Raw genomic sequence first — 19697 nt, 5'->3', positions numbered from 1 at the left:
ATACACAAATATGGCGTCAAGGCAGACACGCAAGATGCTGGCGCTCAGTCGCTGTGCTATATATCTATTATTATTACTAATTCCGGGCTCGATATCCTCCACGCTTCGTCTTCACCATGACCAGAGGTTCATGCTACCACAGGACAGAGGTTTTTCTTTGGTGAGAGCACACCTGGAGCATGCAGAGAGTCGTGTCGTGCGCCTGGAGAGAGAAGTCAGGGACGCTTCAGCCGCGCATCAACACCGCGCACGGCGGAATGCCGCTGGATCACCCGTTCCGAAGGTTTATGGAAGGGTAAGCGAGGTTTACGTTCTTCTTTTTTGTCAATTGCATGGGGGTGATAATGGATTTTGCCTATTGCAATTCTGCATTAACCAAATCTAGCTGTAATTTGTGTGGTGTTCGTCTTCGGTTTGGAGGTGTAAATTAACGTTACCTGTTTGTCACAGACAGTAAGGTTTATCCCACGCCTCTTCAAGATTCATGCGGGTGTTCAAATATTGCCTTTCCGAAGTATTGTTTAGGCGTATTAATATTATTGTGTGTTAAGTGAATATGAAAGTCAGACTCTCATCCTTTGTACTGCCATCCAGATAACAATAACATTGTCACCTTTTTTGTCCTCTTTTGCAAATCGTTTTTTAAGCAATTTAAGCTTCGTTCTATCTCTTTCTATACATGTTATTTGTTCTTTGCACAATTAAGTGTTATTTTGTAGAACAATAAGGTCAAAGAAGCATTGTGCCCTTATGCTTAGAACTGTGTACATTCCGTAATTCGAAGTATTGTGTTCATATACACAAACACACACACACACTCTCATTGTGTGTTAGCGATGCTATGCAATGGACTCTCCTACAAAAATAAAAAATGAGGAAACATTTATTGGACGTCTAGAGATTATTGTTTTTTATCTTAACGTGCTGAATTGTTTCTATTGTAAGTGTATTGGTCATCATGTCTGAATGTTTCATGATGAAACCGGCATAACTGGTTGCATGGTCTTGCTTGGAAATCCTTCTCAAGATTTTTGCTATGATGATGTTTGGCTAGTCAGGTATGCAACAGTGTGTCTGGCTCAGATTTAAACTCCGATCCAATAGGTTTTTAAAAACTTAAAAGTGTAAAAACCACTGAGATCCATAATTGCGCTGTGTCCACAGCTAATGAATTGTGGTTAGTAATATAAGTACAGAAACATGTGATGCCATACTTTAAAGTGTGACGCATTGTGTGGCTTTGAAATCCCAAGGAGAGCTGTGGTTGATAATGGTATGGACCTTTGATAGTTTAACACAGTATATTTCCTTGATTATTAAAATATAAAGAACTGGATGTTAAGTTCTGCAAGCTAAATATTAAAGGTAAAGTCATTTTAAGTCACTAGCATTACCAAGTGAAGTTGGAAAAATAATTGCCAGATTAAACGATGACAGAATTTTCATGTTTTGGGTGAACTGTCATTTTGAACAACTGAGAAGATAGCAATCAGTTTTCCAGGAAATTTGTGTGCTCTCTGATGTCATGATATTAAAATGATGTGGGTTTGAATACATCGATTGTAAGATAATAAATTCTAATATTCCAACCGACATGCAGTCAAGTTTTTGACAGATGTGATAACACGGGTGACTTTTGGTTAATTATAAAATGGGCTGGAGACGTTTAAAAAGCTTTTTGCATATTTGTTTTTTTACCAGTTTGTTCATATAGCTTAAAGGGATGGTTCACCCAAAAATGAAAATGTACTCACCCTCAAATTGTTCTACACCTGTATGAATTTCAAAGAAAGATATTTGGAAGAATGTTAGCAAAATTTCTGGGACACCATTGACTACCGTAGTATAAAAAATATTTTACATTTTATTTTCTTCTGTTGAACACACAAAAAAATATATTTTGAAGAATTTAGGAAAACAAACAGCTCTGGGGCACCTTTGACTACCTTTTTTTCTACTATGGTAGTCAATGGTGGCCCAGAAATCTTGCAAAAAAATCTAAATAACTTTCTTTGTGTTCAACAGAACAAAGACATTTATACAGGTTTGGAACAACTTGAGTTTGAGTAATTCATGACAGAATTTTCATTTTTGGGTGAACCATCCCTTTAAATGAATAACATGTTACATTGAGACGGACATGTTTGACTAGCCAAAAATATTACATTTAGCTGTCACAATTTGTTGACTTAAATAAAACATCTTTTTTAACCAGGAAAGGAGTGGTTTTGATACACAGAGTTTCTTTTATTCTATCTTATAATAACTATTTTATTTTAAAAAGTATCTTGTAAATAACAGTAAATCACTTTTAAGCTGTTGTTTATTATGACCTCTTTGAAGCCTTTTTTGCCAAACTGTAAGGGGGACGTAAGTAACACCATTCCCCTCTCTATTGCATGTGCAATTGTAGCAGTGCGCAGCCACCAAGATTAGTGACTTTTTCACCTTTTCACCCTGTAGTGTGTACAGGAAATCCTCTATGAACTGTTATTAGTGTGTTGGATAGAGTCCATTTCAGTTGCTATGAGGAGAATTACCCCCTCAGATGATCCAATTAAGATCTCCCATCTGGGCCCCCCTTACTTCCTTCCCTCTTTCAAACCTTTTGCTTTATGTGTTGGTTTTGGCACAGAGAAGCAGTGCAAGGTAAGAAGAAATAGACATCAATCTGCTTTATTTGTCTGTCGTTATCAAGTGGCCCAGAACATCATGTGCTCCGCAAAGCCAAAAGGATATACGCTGGTTTTAGGGCATTTGTTGTTATCTCACAAAGTTGTTGTGACAAACAATGACTTGCCAAGTTGGGAGAATTGTGATAGTCATTTGCATAAATATGCAGATCAACAGCAGGGCCCAGAAGCAGTTCTTGCAAGCAAATTCTTTATAATGTTGAGGCTTTTCACTAGAATACATTTTTTTTTTATAAATTGACAAGTGATAAAATGACAATATGACCAAGCAGCTTTGAAGATTAAACAGTAATTATATCATAGAAGAGTGTTGTATGTTCAAACAAGACCTCCAGTACATTTCCTTAGTTTCCTTGGCCTAGATCTTGAACCTTTTTGCTTCTTGATATATTAAGCTATGTACATATAGAAGGTTGACAAACAAATATAGGTTTGTGCTAGTTTTAATGTGATTTTCTTTGCGTATAGGATTCTGAATGATTACCAAAGAGTAATACTCTTGACTCTAAAAGATCAGGACAAGTCTGGGCTTAATGAGTCCTAATGTGAGTCATGCAAAGTCATCATTTAATCTCGTTTGGTAATTCCTCATTTAGTTTTTATATCCATGGAGCACTTAATAATTATCATCTTTAGAAAGCCTTTCATGATCACAGATTAGTTTATGGACTGTACTTACAGTTAACCTATAACATGACCGTATGATTTGTTTGTTTTTAAGAGCAGTGCATCGTTCTTTGTGTCTTTATATCCTCTTTTGTTTTGTAATGCTCTTATATTTAATGATTCAATAGATAAACCCCAAATTCAAAGAATATCATCAGTATTCCACTTTGCACAAGTCATTTTGTCCGAGCAGCTTTACTAGCAAAGGATTTTACTTTCATTTTCTCTGGCCAGAATGGAAACTGTCATGAATTGAAATGTTAAAACCCTGGGGATGAGTAGAATCTTGCGTAAGATGTGTGAAGGTTTAAAAAAATTCCCTGTCGTATTACAACTGGAACTTGTCTAAACAGCCTGCTGGTTTTGTTTCGGTTTTCCTGAAGCTGTTCGCTCTTGCATTAAGCTCTCCTTGAGTTCAAGGTGAAACCAAACAGTCATGTGATATTTAAAATGCTATCAAGATACAGTTTCCTGATCCAGAAAAACATGAATATTCTTTTTGGATAACTTTAAAATGTCATTTATAAAAAAAATTCAGAAGGCTTATCTTTCATGTCCATTATAGAATGTTTCTACTTTCTAGTATGTTCATCTGTGCTACACATGGTAACCCAACACAACCCTGTAATGGGCTCATGTGGTATTTATTTATATTGCAGTAATGAAACAGGGTTTTAACTGTACATTAGGGCTTTAACAAGATAATGACTTTTGGTTTTCCTTTGGTTACGGCCACAGTAATATTAAATGTGTGGTTCACCCATATTTTATTCATGGTGAAACATGTATGGTCGGTTGCCAGAAGTGAACTGGTAGGTTGCAGGAAAATAGCACTGTTGGCCCAAACATTAGTGCTGCAGAGATGATGTCATTGTCTCAAGCAGTGAAAGGCTTGCAGCGATGGGCGAAGGTGATCAAGCGCTCATACTCTCGCTCTGCCGCTCCAGTCTCTGTCTCCCTGCTGAATTATACATAAGAAACCGAACATTTTTAAGTGATTTCATTTGTGCCGTCTCTCACTTCTTGCTTCTTGGGGAAGACGAGCGAGACGGATTTGAATTATTCGGGTGCTCTTGTTGTGCGTGCATACGGGTGTTGTTGTGTCGTATAAATGAGGGCTAGATTATCTGAAAGTTCATTTGCAGAATAACAAAAGGTTTCAGACGAGCTTGTAACCCGCTTTGAATAAACAGACCCAAGAGTTTGGCAGGGTGAGATGGATCAGGTTGCAACCATTTGCTCTGTGTTTGTTGGCAAGCTGGTGGGAAAGGCTCTTCTACACGTTTTGATGAGATGATGTGGGAACTTTTTCAAGAGGCTAATCAGATGTTGGTCAAAAACCAACAGTCAACAAGAAGAAGCATTTGATGTAGGCTTTGAAATACAGCTTAAGCACTTGACATTTGTCTCTCCGTATTATAGCTATAGTCAGAGATTTGTATTTCTTGGGGATCAAAGGATTTGACAAATTAGTTGTTTTACTGTAATCATTGCTTTTTGCTTAAATTTACAGGGTCTGGGACAGGTCATAATGCATGTTATAGATGATCGTATCTGACCCTCTCCTGTAACAAGGCCCGGGATTGCACTACCAAGTCTAAGTCATTATAGGGATACTATATGTATGTGATGAGGAGCTTTTTCACTTGAATAGTTAAATGAAAACAAGTCATCAGCCTATTTGAATGCACATTTTGGGATATCAAATAAAAATCCTGTATGAAAACGCTGAGATGTGCATAAATTCTAAAAATGAGCATACAAACGTAAATGAGGCTGATCATTTTTTATCTAATAAGATGTGTACAAAAACTACGATGGAAACACATTTACCAAATAAATTCCTCAATGTGCATTAGAAATCATCTGACTTTTCCTCTACCAACTGGACTAACCAGCGGTCCGATGATGTTTTACAGCATCTGTAATGTTCTTCTGAACTTCTTTAGCCAAAGTCTGTCATGAAAGTGGTTCGGTATTATTTCCCAGAACTGTACATGACTGCAAGCATCCGACTCCGAAAACTGCATTCATTGCATTTAGTCTGTGCACTCTGAGTCGCAAGTTATTATAATTTAATAATAATAATAATGTCATTATTATTTAAAAAAAAGTCTTTCAGAAACTTCACCTTTTCTTAGTCATATTTGGTGCCAGTTTTTTAGGAAGTTATGGTTTTGTTCTCTTTGACTCACAGGATGGAAAAGGTACTTTATTCACAAAATATTTATGCAGTATATTTTAATTTTGCAGTTAAATTCATAATTTTGGATGGAAACCTATAAACCTTATTGGATAGTAAAGTAAGAAACATCACAGAGTGTGAAAAAGTGTTCTCAAGATTTTGTATTGTTAAACCTTTACACTTTGATGGAACACACTTAATGAAATATGAACATAAACGAAATATGGCAGTCTATTAGGAAAAATTATGGATAATGCTGCTGTCAAGTTCCATGAATACCGGCAGAACAAACCGTATGACTGAAACCACAGCTGTAAGTTTCACTAATGGCTTTGTGTTGTACTAGTGCTCTGTTTGCCAAGTAGGCCTAAAAGGAGATATTTACTGTCTGTCGTGTCATATCGAATTAACATATGTTTGTACATTCACTTTGAGGTCCTTCAGAAGTCACTGTTCATTTCCCCCAAAAACAAGAAGCTTGCCCAGCCCAATGTCAATTCTTTTGTGAATATTGCTCCTGATTGGTTGAAATGGTAACATATGGAAACGTTTTCCTAGGGAACTGACAAAACACACATTAAATGTTTACTTCAAGTCTGTAATCTGCCGTTTACCTTTTAAACAGTGAGTGCTTCAACACACTAATGTTGAATAAATAAACCCATTGTTTGCTAATGAATTACAGCAGTCTTCGACTGAGGGAAAAAAAGAAGTGGTGTTTGAGTTACAAAATGAATGTATTGTTAGTTCTCATCGACTGGAGATATTAGAGAAGATGTCTGTTGTGGATCCCATGGTCCTCGTGCAGAAGTTTGAATTAAAGATGAGGGCTGTTCTTAGCAGAGAAAGATGGGGAAGGACATGAAAAGATGACACACATTTGTTTGTTCTGCAGATCAGATTGGGACACCACAGCCCTAAGTTTTTATTTTCCTGTCACTGTGGTGTAGTTCAACTCGCTTCTGCTCACTGCGTGTGTGGTTGACTGCCTTAAATGTGTTGCCGTTGTTCGAAAGACACACATCTGGCGTGTTTTACAAGAGTGTACGCTGCATGCTTTAGGCAATGTTGAACATAAATTCATTTTAGTTAAAAGGCTGGCGATGAAATACGACTGGTGCAGAATGACCCAGAGGGAGCATAAACTGACAAACCTCTTTGAAAATCAACTTAAGCAGTGTTATTTCCCCAGAGATTGATTTGTCTTTGTGATTGTATGCTGTACTGTTTCGCATTCACAGGCCAACCTGAATGACTCTCATAATCAGATGGTCGTCCACTGGGCCGGGGAGAAGAGCGATGTTATAGTAGCTTTAGCGAGAGACAGTGTTGGCGCTACAGACCCCAAGACAAGCTCTGTAAGTATGCATATTGTTTCCTTTTCTCTAAGCACTGACTGTCGGAGCCCTGGACCGTGACAAGATATCCCAGATTGTATTTTCTAAACACAGCAAGGAAAACCGGAAAAAAATGTCATATGTAACTGATTTAAAAAGTCAAGGTACATTGAAATTTCTATAGTGAATGTTCTTGTATTAACAAATATTTAATTGTGAAGAATCCTTGCAATGCAATCTTAAACAACTAGCAAAAATCACAATGTAAGTATAGTTTATACCAAAAATAAAAATTCTGTCATTATTTACTCACCCTCAGGTTGTTCAAAATTTGTATAAATTTCTTTGATCTGGTAAACACAAAGGCAAATATTTGGAAGAATGTCAGTAACCAAACCGATCTCATCCCCCATTGACTGCCACAGTAGGGAAATAAATACTATGGGAGTCAATGGGGAATGAGATCTGTTTGGTTATAAGCATTCTTCCAAATATCTTTCTCTGTGTTCAGCAGAACAAAGAAATTTACACAGATTTGGAGCAAGCTGAGGGTGAGTAAATAATAGGGCTGTGTATTGGCAAGTGCCTCCCGATATGATACATATCACGATAGATGGGTCACGATACAATATATTGCTATGTATTTCGATACGATACACATTTGCGATATATTGCAAGAAAATGTAAAAAGTAGAGCTAGAAATACAACATGCTGTGCACCAGCGGGGGTTTTCTGTAAGGATAAGTGTAAAAACATCTCTTACCTCTGCAGAGTGGCCATGATGTGTGATGCATGGACCTTTAGATCAGAGGTTTGGGTTCTCAAACTGTGGATTGCCCCCTCAAGTGGGTAGCACAGGGGAATAAGGTGGCTCACGCAAGTCACTGGCTGTTGTGGTGCTTTACAGTTAAAACAATGAACATGGGCAGTATAAAACCCCTGGTTCATCCGTGCTGTAAATGAGCTGGTGTCACATCCGTGAAAGCACAATAAATGTCATTGTTACTTTTCTTAATAAACTTTTGTCTAATGCACTGCAGTAGCCAAGTGACTTGTGTCATGACTTGCGAAGCCTACAAACAGCATTATTTTATATGACTCATTACTCCATTACTTATTTTGAAAACCAAAGCACACCCACACATCAGCTCTGAGAGCTCCAAGCGTTCTCCAAACAGACTGACAAAGTTCAGCTAATGTATGTTTGTCAATGGATACACATTTAATACCTACTACAAATCAAATAACGTAGACAAATTTCAATAGGATTGACGTATGCTGTACAGCCATTTATGCTGTCATCACCTGGGTGTTGTGAGCGCACGAGTGCAGGTGAGACCTGAACAGCACATGTTGCTGTTTAAACTACACTCATTCAAGCCTTGCCAATTGAAACATTTAAGTACAAGAAGATGCAGAAGAAAACTCGCTTGCGCGCTGTGAGAAGATCCGAAGTGCGCACAAGGAAAGTCTCAGACATGGCGCAAATATTGAGTTGTCTTTGAAGCGCTTAAACGGACAGATTCACACACGAAGTAGGTCAACATGCCCCTCTTGTCGAGTATCTTAACAAACATAGTAGGTTATGTCTTAAGTGAACGGACGAAACAGACGAAAAACAACGCATGTGTACAGTATCAGTGTACTGGATCGGTTTCATTCCTCTTAAAGCGACAGCACACATATTCCTGCTGTCTGTTAAAAGTCAAGGAAATCACTCACTGCTTGTGACTCAATAGCTTCTGTAATTCAATTATGATTCATCTTTATTTCATTTGTACATATGCAATGTTATGTTTTATTTAATTACTTTAATCCATTTCTACCTTAAAAGGTATATACAGTATCTGATTTAATTTTCTGCTTTGCTCTGTTGTTTTATTGGTGCTGTTACTTGTAGCTTGATTATTTGTTCTTATTTTTATTTGTCAGTAGTCCCTTTTCCCTGAATATAGCACAAATCGAACCGAACCGAATCGTGAGTAATTTGAACCGTTACACCCCTAGTATCGATATTTTTGCACAGCCCTAGTAAATAATGACAGATTTTTTGGGTGAACTATCCTCTTCAGGACCGTTCACACTATCAGCAGTAACTATTGAGATAACTACAACAGTAACTATATTAGCATCCACACCAATTGACAATAATGTTTTTTTTCTTAGTTTCTCTTAGTTCTTAGTTTCTCTTAAAAAATTGCCCTTAAAGTTTAAAAAAATGAACAAATTTTGACATAAAAAATCTGATTTATCTTATTATTTACTCAACTATGCAGCTTACTTTCCGGATACTAATCACATTACTTCTCAGAGCACCAATTCTGAGAACTCAACCAGCAAGCTTTGTTTTTTTTAAGTGCACTCATGCACATTGGAGGGCTCCCTCGTTCTCCAGTGCCCTGCTCTTTCCTTAGATCACCTCAAATACCACCCAATCTAAGTCCCGGCTCATCTTGGATAGAACACGTTGTGCCCTACAGTACTTTTTTCTATATGCTTGGCAGTAATTGCAACACTGGGTGTTTAGGTTAAACATTATCTAATGCACAATGAAGGAATGAAAATGTTGTGGTCATGTTTTATGAAGTGCTTTAGAGCTCTTATCGGCTCACTTGTTAAGTGCCAGACAGCTGTTTTTCTATACACTCGCAGTTCGTTGAAATTGCAGGTGATAATTTACAAATACGCTATATTTGTCATTTGTAAAATCGCTAAATTTGTCTTTGTCAAACAGGTGTATGTGTCCTATGACTATGGAACCACCTTCACCCACATATCGGACAAATTTCAACTTTCGGCAGACAGAGAGGGCAAGAAACAAGTCATTTCCCAGTTCTACCACAGCCCTGCCGACAATAAACGTGTAAGTATGGAGGAGAAATTAGCTTGACTGTATGTGCAGTTTTCATTTATACAGGGCTTGGACTGCTTTCCAGTCATTTGCCACTGTGACCTTCCACGGCTCCAATCACTTATACACACCCACAAACGCTGGAAAAAATACAAGCTGAGTGTCTGCTTGTTGCCCATTTGCTGGTGAAATGCTGCAGGGTGCAAAGACTCATGGGAGTTGGAGTTTGTAGCTGTAGATGGTGTAAGATCGCTGTGGGACTCTGCACTGCGTCTTTGCAGGGGCTGATGCCAGCAGACGGTGACCATTCATCTGGAGTCGATGATGTGGCTTGCACTGCAGCTGCTGCCGGCTGCTGAAGGACAGATGCTAAAGCATTACCAGAGTCATTTGTAAAGCATACAACCACTTTGTAGGAGCACAGCGTTGCTTAAATGCATTTTGAGTGATTGGATTTATGCACACTGTGGATCCGCATGCAGAGAAAATCTTTGGATCTGGGTTGTCGCAGATGGGATAATTAAAAGAGTTATTGGCAGGGTGGTGGCGCAGTTTGTTGTGAAGCATTTTAATGTGTTTCTTTTTTGCAAAATAATAATAAAACGACAGGTAGATATCTGGGTTAAAACTATGATAGACACTAAATGAGCCTCAAGTACTTAAGATCATGCTGAGCCTGTTTGTACATTTATAGGTTTTCCTTTTTACTATTGCTTATTCTTAGAAGCTCATATTTTCAACCACAGTTTTTGATTCCTCAAATAATTCGGCTTGTTGAGGAGAGGTGTACTTTTACTTCAGTCAGAACACCTAAGTAACACCCTGACAACCACCCAGAAGGCACAGAATAGTGACATGTGATTTATTGACACATGCAGATCATTTGGCAGATACTTCTCTCTCACTTTCGGTCTCCTTCTCTCTTTGTTTCATTTCTCCGTTCAGCATTAGATTTCTTTTTAAGTCAATTATTTATGTGTCAGTCCCAGTTCTCATTGTCTCTGAATCTGGAGAGGGAGTTGTCCTGCTTCCATAACCAGGCCAGCGATAGGACAAAGTTTATGGGAAAGGCTTCTAAATGAAGGATCAAAGAGAATCGAGGCAGATTAAAGCAGCAGAAATGCAAATTCCTAATCATTTATTTTCTTAAAATATGTTTTATACTGTACTTAAACCCTTTGATGTTTTGTATGATGCTCACATGGAGCCAGCTGCCTGCAGTGTGTATCTAGAATTTTCTATATCTAGAGCTTTGAGAGCTTCTAAAGTACTGAAATTGTTAATTTTTTTTGTTTAAAATCCCCCCCTTCCAGTACCTCTTTACTGACACCACAAACACTTACCTGTGGAACACCTTTGACTTCTGTGAAAGCGTCCAGGGCTTCTCCATCCCGTTCAAGCCCACAGATCTGCTGCTGCACAGTAAAAGGTCCAATCTGGTGCTCGGTTATGACAGTTCACACCCCAATAAACAGGTGGGCACTTCCATGCAAACCACTGAATAATCAAAGGAACAAAACCTATTAAATACATTTTTCAATTGAATACATTTTATATTTCTCTGTGTTGAAAATAAGCTTCATTTAGCTTTTCTGAATCACACATTTTTCTGAGATTTAGTGTTTATTTTAGAAACAAATTGAAAAAGTTTAAACTTTCTGTCTGGGCTTAGTGTTTTTTTTACTTCTATTTTGTTTTTCTTAGCATTCATAAATAAGCTTTTTGTATATGCTGTGTCCAGTTTTTTAAGATGAATGGTGCCTTTGCTTTAGGCCATTTTGAATTTTGCACCTCACAGCATGTTTTGATATTAAGCAATAAGCCATAATTTTGCTGAAAATGCTGATTCGTGATAATTGTTGAATCATATTAAATGCTATAAATGAAATGGCTTAAACTTCCTGACACATTCATTTGTTTTTCTTTCATTTCTTTTTGGCAGCTGTGGAAGTCAGATGACTTTGGTGAGACGTGGGTGTTGATTCAGGAGCACGTGAAGTCCTACTTCTGGTAAGATCAGTTGTGCAAGATCAAGCCCTGTGAGAGTGCAGATGCAAGTCGCTCCGTTTATGGATTTTCAAAGAATTTCTTTATCTGTTTATATCTAGAGATGAACATTAAAGCATTTAAAAGCACATTCTAGGCATTACTCCAGTGAGTTTGCATAAAACTTAAAAGTACACACTGATGCCAGTCTGATAAGTGACCAGGTTTCTCAATTCTTTGCAATTTCTCTCAACTTGGAGGTGCTTGAAAGTCCATCTAATCCCCTCAACATCATAAAATAAACAGTGACACATAATATATTCAGTTTCAATGCGTTGGAGATTTAATGAATGCAGTGTGAAAATACATGTCATTGGTTCCTGAGGCAGCAAAAGGCAAAAGAAAACACTATTTGGGAATAGAGTAGTGTTTTTTTGGTTGAGTAGTTACTTGCATTATTAGACACTGTCCTCAGTTTTGCTCCAGTCAGTATAGACACATTACAATCGATTCAATTGCTGTCTAAGGGAATGACTTGTAAATCCTGTGTGCTCCCCGTGCCACTCCATGCAGGATTTGTACATCGGTGTTTGATTCGGAGGGGGTTTATATCCATGTGCTGCCTTTCTTAATGTGAGAGTTTATGTAGGAATGTGAACCACCCACTTTGGGTTTCTGCCAGCGCTCGGAGTTTGCACAATAAGTTACTGGCATTGAAAGCAAGCAGCGACTTGAAATAACAGAGCGAGGCTTTTTCCTCTCCAGGTTCATAAACATTATGCTCCAGGATGCAATCCAACATAAAGACCGATGCTAATTAGGATGACTACAGCTCATCATAGACCATTTTTTCGCATCAATAATGTCTTTGTGCCAGAACAAATTCGTTTTGCGTGTTTTTTTTATTGCAACAGTAATGGGTTGACCTCAATGCATGTTGTGGCTGATTCGCAGAGGGTGTGGGCTGCAGTTCAGAAAGCGGCTTGATTGTAAAAGCAGTCGGTCGTAGATGTTTCTCTGATAAGTCCAGACTGCGTTCGTATTAATAATTGATTGCATCTGTCCAGACTTGGCCCACTTCATGCGCTCTAGTGGCAGTCAGTGCCTGTGGAGATAAAATCTTGAGCCCAGTACAATGGCCATGTACAAATGACTCGAGCGTTAGGAGACTGACTGTGTCGACTGTGTGGTTAACATATGTTGCATTTGCATTGCTTTCATGCAGTTGGCAGATGAGTTTGCAAATGACTAACGGCACATTCAAGGTGAACAGTCAATGTTTTTCCTGGGGATCAAACCCATGAATTTGGCGTTGTTAGTACCATAGTTACTGAATCTTCTGGTTTGTCTTCCTTGTGTTTGGCCTAAAGGACTTCTTGTAAAATAAGAATTCTGTCATGGATACTCACCCACATGTCATTGCAACTTAGAAAAATATTCATGCTACTTATTTCTGCACAATTGCATCATGCTGGTGTCAGACCCCAAAGACAAAAAACACCATAAACTTGGTCCAGATTACTTTATACAGAAGATTTATTAAGACTTTATACAGGTTTTATGAAGAATATAATGCAATCATGAATATTTCAGTATGCAGATATATGAATGATATTTGAGAGATATTTGGGAGAATTGTTTTCATGTTGTGTTTGACCACTAACCAATAACTGTCTGTCTAAAAAAATATATATTGTTGTTCATTCTCTCCTTTGCTTACTCAGCTTTAATCCTCCTAGTAGCATGGCCTTGTAAACTAACGGTACTGTTTAGCGTGTTGACAAAATGTTTATATGCTCTCCTACTTGTAAGTTGCTTTTGATAAAAGCGTCTGCCAAATGAATAAATGTAAATGAATAAATGTTTGATGGAAGAAAGTTGATCATATTTGCAGCGACATTCTAGAGTTGTCAATTGTGGGTGAATTTATTTCATTACCTTTTTCAGAGCAACCTGCCATTTTCAAGCAGTTATCTGTTTATTTTCAGAAGCAACAATATAAACATGTTGCTGCGCATGCATGCTATTGTGGCCTAAACGTAACTTCAGGTACACATCCGCAAAGAATAGAGTCCCTGTAGATTATTTCTGATAACAAGCAAAAGAAGTAACAAGTAAATTACATTAGCAAGTTAAAAGTATGTCTAGCCAGTATTAAGAACCGTTACTTGGCTAAACTTAAATGCGACAAAGTTACACTACCATTCAACAAATTGTTTATTTATTTAATAAAATTAATTAAAAAAACAAATTGTAAATTATTATACAATAAAATATGAATGTAAATTAATATTATTATAAATTGAATTGAATATAAATCGTTGTATTATTAGCCACTAGCCAGACCGATCAACAAACACAGACCGGAAGTTAACTTCGGGCCAGACGCGTGTGTCCGATGAAACAGTCTTTACGTATATCCATATCAGATATCATTTTTATATACTGTATCTGTTTGCAGTGTTTTAACATAGGCCTAAATGCAAATCTGAATGAAATATAATATAAGCAAGTCCTGTCAGACAGGTTGGGTTCTAATAGCTCCAACAAAGTCTTAGTCATCGTATGTGAATCATATAGTTGGCTGACTCTATTTGAACTTCTTGAAGTTTTCAGCTTTAGACAAACTAAAGACGGAGCTGTAAGACTAGCTAAAAGCGCTGTGTAAGCCTCTGCTTTAATCTATCTCTCACCCGTGCTGGGCGTGCTAAGCTCCCAGTGGTGAATAAGATGGCATGCAACCGAGGTCTGTGTGTTTGTTCCCCTGCTGGATAATCCTTTATTCTTTAGCCCCGAGCTTTACGAGCCAGTCTCAACAATCAACCCTGTGTGTTTGCAGAGGAAGTGACTGAAGTCAGGCTGTTGGTCTGGAGTGGAGAGCAGAAACACCCAACCAACCGCTACCCATTTCCATTCTTAAATATCGTGTCCTCAATAATTGATCTGTATGTTACGTTGAATACAGATCGTGAAAATCGGTTCCTTTTGTTTAGATGTCTGAAGCTTTTCTGATTGGCATGTCAGGAGGAAGTAGCTTTTTATTTTGTTCTGTGTACATGTTTGTGGAGTGATGTGATGTGTCTGGAATGATGTGTGGGTGTGTGAGAATATTATTTAAGGATGTACAGATCCGGACATCTTATTTTTAAATAAGTAACTTATTTCAATTTGAAAATAGTTTTAGGATTTGATAACGTGAAGCCGTATGAATTCTGAAGAACACATTATTTTTAGATTAAACATTGCACTCATTTGCTGATGATAAAATCTGTAATAAAAATGTTGTCTGGAAATCACGAAAAGTGAGAGCGCTTTTCACTAGTGCTTCCTGCCCTTCACTGTAGATCTGTCCTTCTTTACATCTCCACAGGGGCGTAGAGCTCTACGACAACCCCGCCACAGTGTTCGTCCAGCGGCACGAGCCCCAGGGAGACTCCAGCATCCTCAGCAGCACAGACTTCTTCCAGACCGAGCAGGGCCGTCGAGTTATCCTGGAGAAGGTGGACAGCTTCCAGGTCCGGGACAAATACATGTTTGCCACCACCACCAGGGTAAGGACTCGTCGGGGAGACCCGCGCTGCAAACCTTCAGCGAGTAATTTATAGCTTCGGGCTTCTTTAATCTAGCAAAAGGAAATTGAGCTAGAATAAAAAACGGGAAATGTTTAGAGTGCCAAGCGTGAGTTTGGTGCCAACCCCTGCTGAATGCCTCTCCTGTGGGTGTGTGTAAACACTCTTCAGGAGGAAGTGAAGGAAAGATCCCACTCGAGATGAACAGGCAGCGATAACAGGCTTATTTAAAGCTGGAGAATCAGATGAGGAGGATTCATGATGTGATTAGTTAACGCTGAACTTCTGCCCTCAGTGGTAACACAGAGAAATTCTGAGTCTTGACTATTATGATGTTTTTAGGTCTTTTCATTAGCTACCATGTTGGACAACCGTAATCCCTACATCACGACACAATGGTCATCAATATAAGTATAGCAAAAACTGACATTTATTTCTCATTTTTGCATCGTCTTCAGGTTTGAAACACAATGCTGGTTGAGTTTTTTATTTTCAATTGATGTTTTGCACATTTTTTGGTTGCTGAAACAATGACAGTCTTGACCAAGCGTGGTGAGAGCAGCCAGTGTAAGATTTCTCTATACAGTTTTCACTCAGCGCTGAATCATTTCCACCCCACGTAGACTGGCACATCAAACAACCGCATCCCACAGCAAACGCTTGACTGCCCAGAACTGGATGAAGCATCTGAATTCCTGATTTCCTCACACTTTGTACCGCCAGGTTGCGTAAAGCACAAGCTGACCCAAGCCACCTATTAAAATGTTAAGAAACCGAGTCTGTAGGAGTTGAGGGCTGCATATGTGCGCATTGCACGGATGGCACAGCCACAGCCGGCTTGACAGGTCTGATATATGTTCCGGTAATGAAGTTGTGGCTCGCTTTCCCCGTGGTGCGTCTAACCACTCACGCGTCGCTTATAGCATTCTGCTGCTGCCCAGTGCAGCCATACTGTATGGTCTTACGTTCAACACACTGCTGTACCGATGCCAGCCATTGGTGCTGTAAGTCAGTGAAATGGTTTTGTAATTACTCCCATTGTTCTCGTTTACAGAAGGTGTTGTGTGAAGAGAAACCCATATAACATTTTCAATGGAACATGAGGAGAAATTTGGAAGAATGTTATCAGTGCTTTTTTCCATATAATGAAAGCGAATGGTGACTGAGGTTGCCAAATCTGTGCTTGAAGGAACAATTCACCCAAAGATGGAAATTCTGTCATCATTTACTCACCCTCGAGTTGTTCCAAATCTGTATACATTTCTTTGTTCTGATGAACACCGAGAAAGATATTTGGAAGAATGTTTGTAATCAAACAGTTCTTGGCCGCCATTGAATAAGGAAAAATCACAATGGTAGTCATAAGTGCCCCAGAACTGTTTGCTCTCCTACATTTTTTAAAATATCCTCTTTTGTGTTCATCAGAACAAAGACGTTTATACAGATTCGTAACAACTCGAGGGTGAGTAAAGGAAGACAGAATTTTCATTTTTGGGTGAACTGTCCCTTTAATGAAAAAAAGGTTTTTTGGGTTTTAAAGAGTAAGTGTAATGGTTTTCATGTCTGTCTCTTTAAGAAAACCTAAATGCTAAATGGTTTCGAAGGCCCTCATTATCTCATTTTTGTTTAAAATCATCTCATTTTAACTTTGATTAATTCTGTTTTTAATGCATTCCACAAAATGTAAAAAACACAAACCCAGCTATGGGAAAAATTTGTTCGATCTAGTAAGCCACATTTCCAGTGAGTGAATACACAACACTGCAAATACAAATTAAACAAAATAAGGATAGCAAACAGGAATGGCAAACATAGGGCTATGACCAAATAGTAAATAGGCGACTGCAAATAACTTCCTGGTGTTTTTCTGGCTGGGTTTTTTCTTTTTTACTCAAAGAGCACTATTTATATCAATTGCAATGTTGTTGTGAATGTATTATAAAACACTCGCTTCTAAGGGTCCATTTCAGTCAGCGCCTCCTTAGGTAGGGAGCTGACTAAAGTTATGAAACCGAGCCAATGCTGATGTCACAAAACACGTGCCTCCCTTTTTTCTGTCTTTCATCTTTGTCTCTTTCATTTGCTCCCTGACTCACCGTCTCGTCTCAGTCCCTCTATCTTCAGGCTGGTTAATAGGATTACCATAATGAATATCACAAGTGCCTTTGGCATCGAGAAGCTTCTTAGACTAATTAAAACTGTGGAAACCAAGGTCTTCTCTTCCAAGGGATTTATCCATCATTTCATAGAGATCCGTAGTAATAATTAAGCCTTTTTTCGAATACCTTCTCACCTCCTTATCGCCATGCACGCCAGTTCAGCGATAACCTTGTTTCGGGGTGTAATGTGACTCATAATAGAATGATATTCAGTTGAAAGAGAGTGCAAGTTAAATGACATAATGACACATTAGTCAGCATTAAATTAGTCCTAAGTGCTAAATAATTGGTGTGGTGAGCTTTTTGTGTGGCATGTTGCCTATGTAGAGCTTTCCAAATTGCTTACAATGCTGCCTTTCCATGGGTTGTATAGGAGTCCCTCAGTCTAACCAAAAACTACAGAGGTGCAAGAACATCTCGTACTGTGTTCCTTCAACACATCTTCTCATTCTCACTCACACTTGAAAGCCTGCTCTTTCTTCCAAGCTAACCCAATACGAGATGCTGGCAGCACAGTACGCATGTTGTTTCTGAGATAAAACAGAAATGTTGCATGTTGCTTCTTCCACAAAGACAGTGTAGTGACTCCACAGCCAAATATTCATTAGACTCTCTGCAGCAGAAACGATTCCATTCATGTTGACATGTGAGATTAGAAGGAATAGAAGGGCAATTTTCCTGTCAAGTTTGTTGTCAGGGACTCGCGGATGCTATGGTAGCAGAATCAGAGAAGACCGGTTGCTCAAAGAGGCTGTTTGTGGGTACCTGGCAATAAATGCTTAATGATACTTTTAGTGCTAAATTGGAAGGTGGCTGTAGGTGTCAGGTGCAAATAGAACCCTGGTGGAAAATTTCTGACCTCAAACCATCTGACAGAATTCACAGTGGCTCGATCAAACACAAACCTTGCATACCTTGCTGGTGTTACAGGTTGAAGTTAGGATTCTGTTGAAATCTATAATGTTAGCTTTCAGAATATAAGTGTCACGGTGGATGGCGAGACAAGGACAGAAGACCCAAATGCAGACAGCGGGTTAACACAAGGCTTTAATAAATAAAAACAAAAAGACAAAACAAAAACCCACAATGGGGTAAAACAAGAACAAGGGTATTACAGGACATGACAACAGGAACAAGGACGAACTACACCTAACAGGACTAAAGATAACATTTACCATTCAATACAAATAACTAGACTAGACTAACAGAGACAGGAACTCACCCACATGAAACAAATGACAATGACAGCATAACCAGCACAGGACAGAAAACACAAAGGGATATAAGGGATTATAAGGGATCAAAATCAAGAGGGGACAGGTGTGTGGCATGAAATCATGATGAGCACTAACGAGGAAACAAGAGGGCAGGAACAATGACGAGACCGGAGAGTATGGAAGGCCATCAGTGCCAAAATGCCCCTCTCCACATGAAACAAGAGGTTCTGTTATGATTCTGCCACTAGATCAAGAAAGCAAGACAAGATGGGGCAGAACCATGACAATAAGACTGCATTTTAAACATTTAAAGGGATAGTTCAAAATTAAAATGTAATTTACTTTTGTGTTGTTTGAAGGTGCTGTGTGTCATTTTTTGGATGATTGACAGAAATGCAATATAATATACAGTACATACAAAAAATAATACATGTTTTCAGAGGTGTATAATGAAGTGTTTTTATTACATTAGAATGAGCTATTTCTATCTACATACACCTTGCATAGAATTCACCATGTTGTTTCTACAGTAGCCCTAATTGGACAAACTGCTCTACAGAGCGCGTTTCGTAAATACGTTATCTCCTTCAGCAAAGAAACGAAAACATGACGACATCTTAGTTCTGTGTCAGCCACCGTAGTGCCTTGAAAGGGAGGGGTGGAGTGAGCCATTGGTTGCAATTCGCAACTTCACTACTAGATGCTGCTAAATGTCATACACTGGACCTTTAAACCCTCTATGGCTTTCTTGAGTCTTTGGAACCAAAGGACAGATTAAAAAAATGTGGGGAGGGGGTTCTGGTTACAATGGGAGTAAATGGAGATGTTCTCAAGCTTTAAAAAGATACAAAAACCTTTATGAAATAACTTCACTTGACTCGTGCTCGACACTTGAAGTGTCCTTAAGGCATGCAAACGGGTTTGTTGTAGGAAACTAAACTATAATAGATTATTGTACATTATTTTCATTTTGAAGCTTGAGGATCCCTATTTATTCCCATTCTGACCTCAAAACCCCACTTTTTAAAATCTG

General features: G+C 38.5%; 1 protein-coding gene across 1 annotated transcript in view; it reads left to right on the top strand.

The window, feature by feature from the left end:
• The window catches only part of sorl1 (sortilin-related receptor, L(DLR class) A repeats containing), a 43710-nt gene continuing 24013 nt past the window's right edge, over positions 1-19697 (top strand). The window contains exons 1-6 of the mRNA XM_057350886.1: positions 1-295; positions 6786-6902; positions 9617-9745; positions 11047-11208; positions 11676-11743; positions 15090-15270. Coding sequence (XP_057206869.1) covers positions 11-295; positions 6786-6902; positions 9617-9745; positions 11047-11208; positions 11676-11743; positions 15090-15270 — 942 coding nt within the window. The 5' untranslated portion in view covers positions 1-10. The remainder of the gene's footprint in view (positions 296-6785; positions 6903-9616; positions 9746-11046; positions 11209-11675; positions 11744-15089; positions 15271-19697) is intronic.

Source organism: Triplophysa rosa, linkage group LG14, assembly GCF_024868665.1.
Source record: "Triplophysa rosa linkage group LG14, Trosa_1v2, whole genome shotgun sequence".
Lineage (NCBI taxonomy): Eukaryota > Metazoa > Chordata > Actinopteri > Cypriniformes > Nemacheilidae > Triplophysa > Triplophysa rosa.
This window is presented reverse-complemented; position numbering and strand designations above follow the sequence as displayed.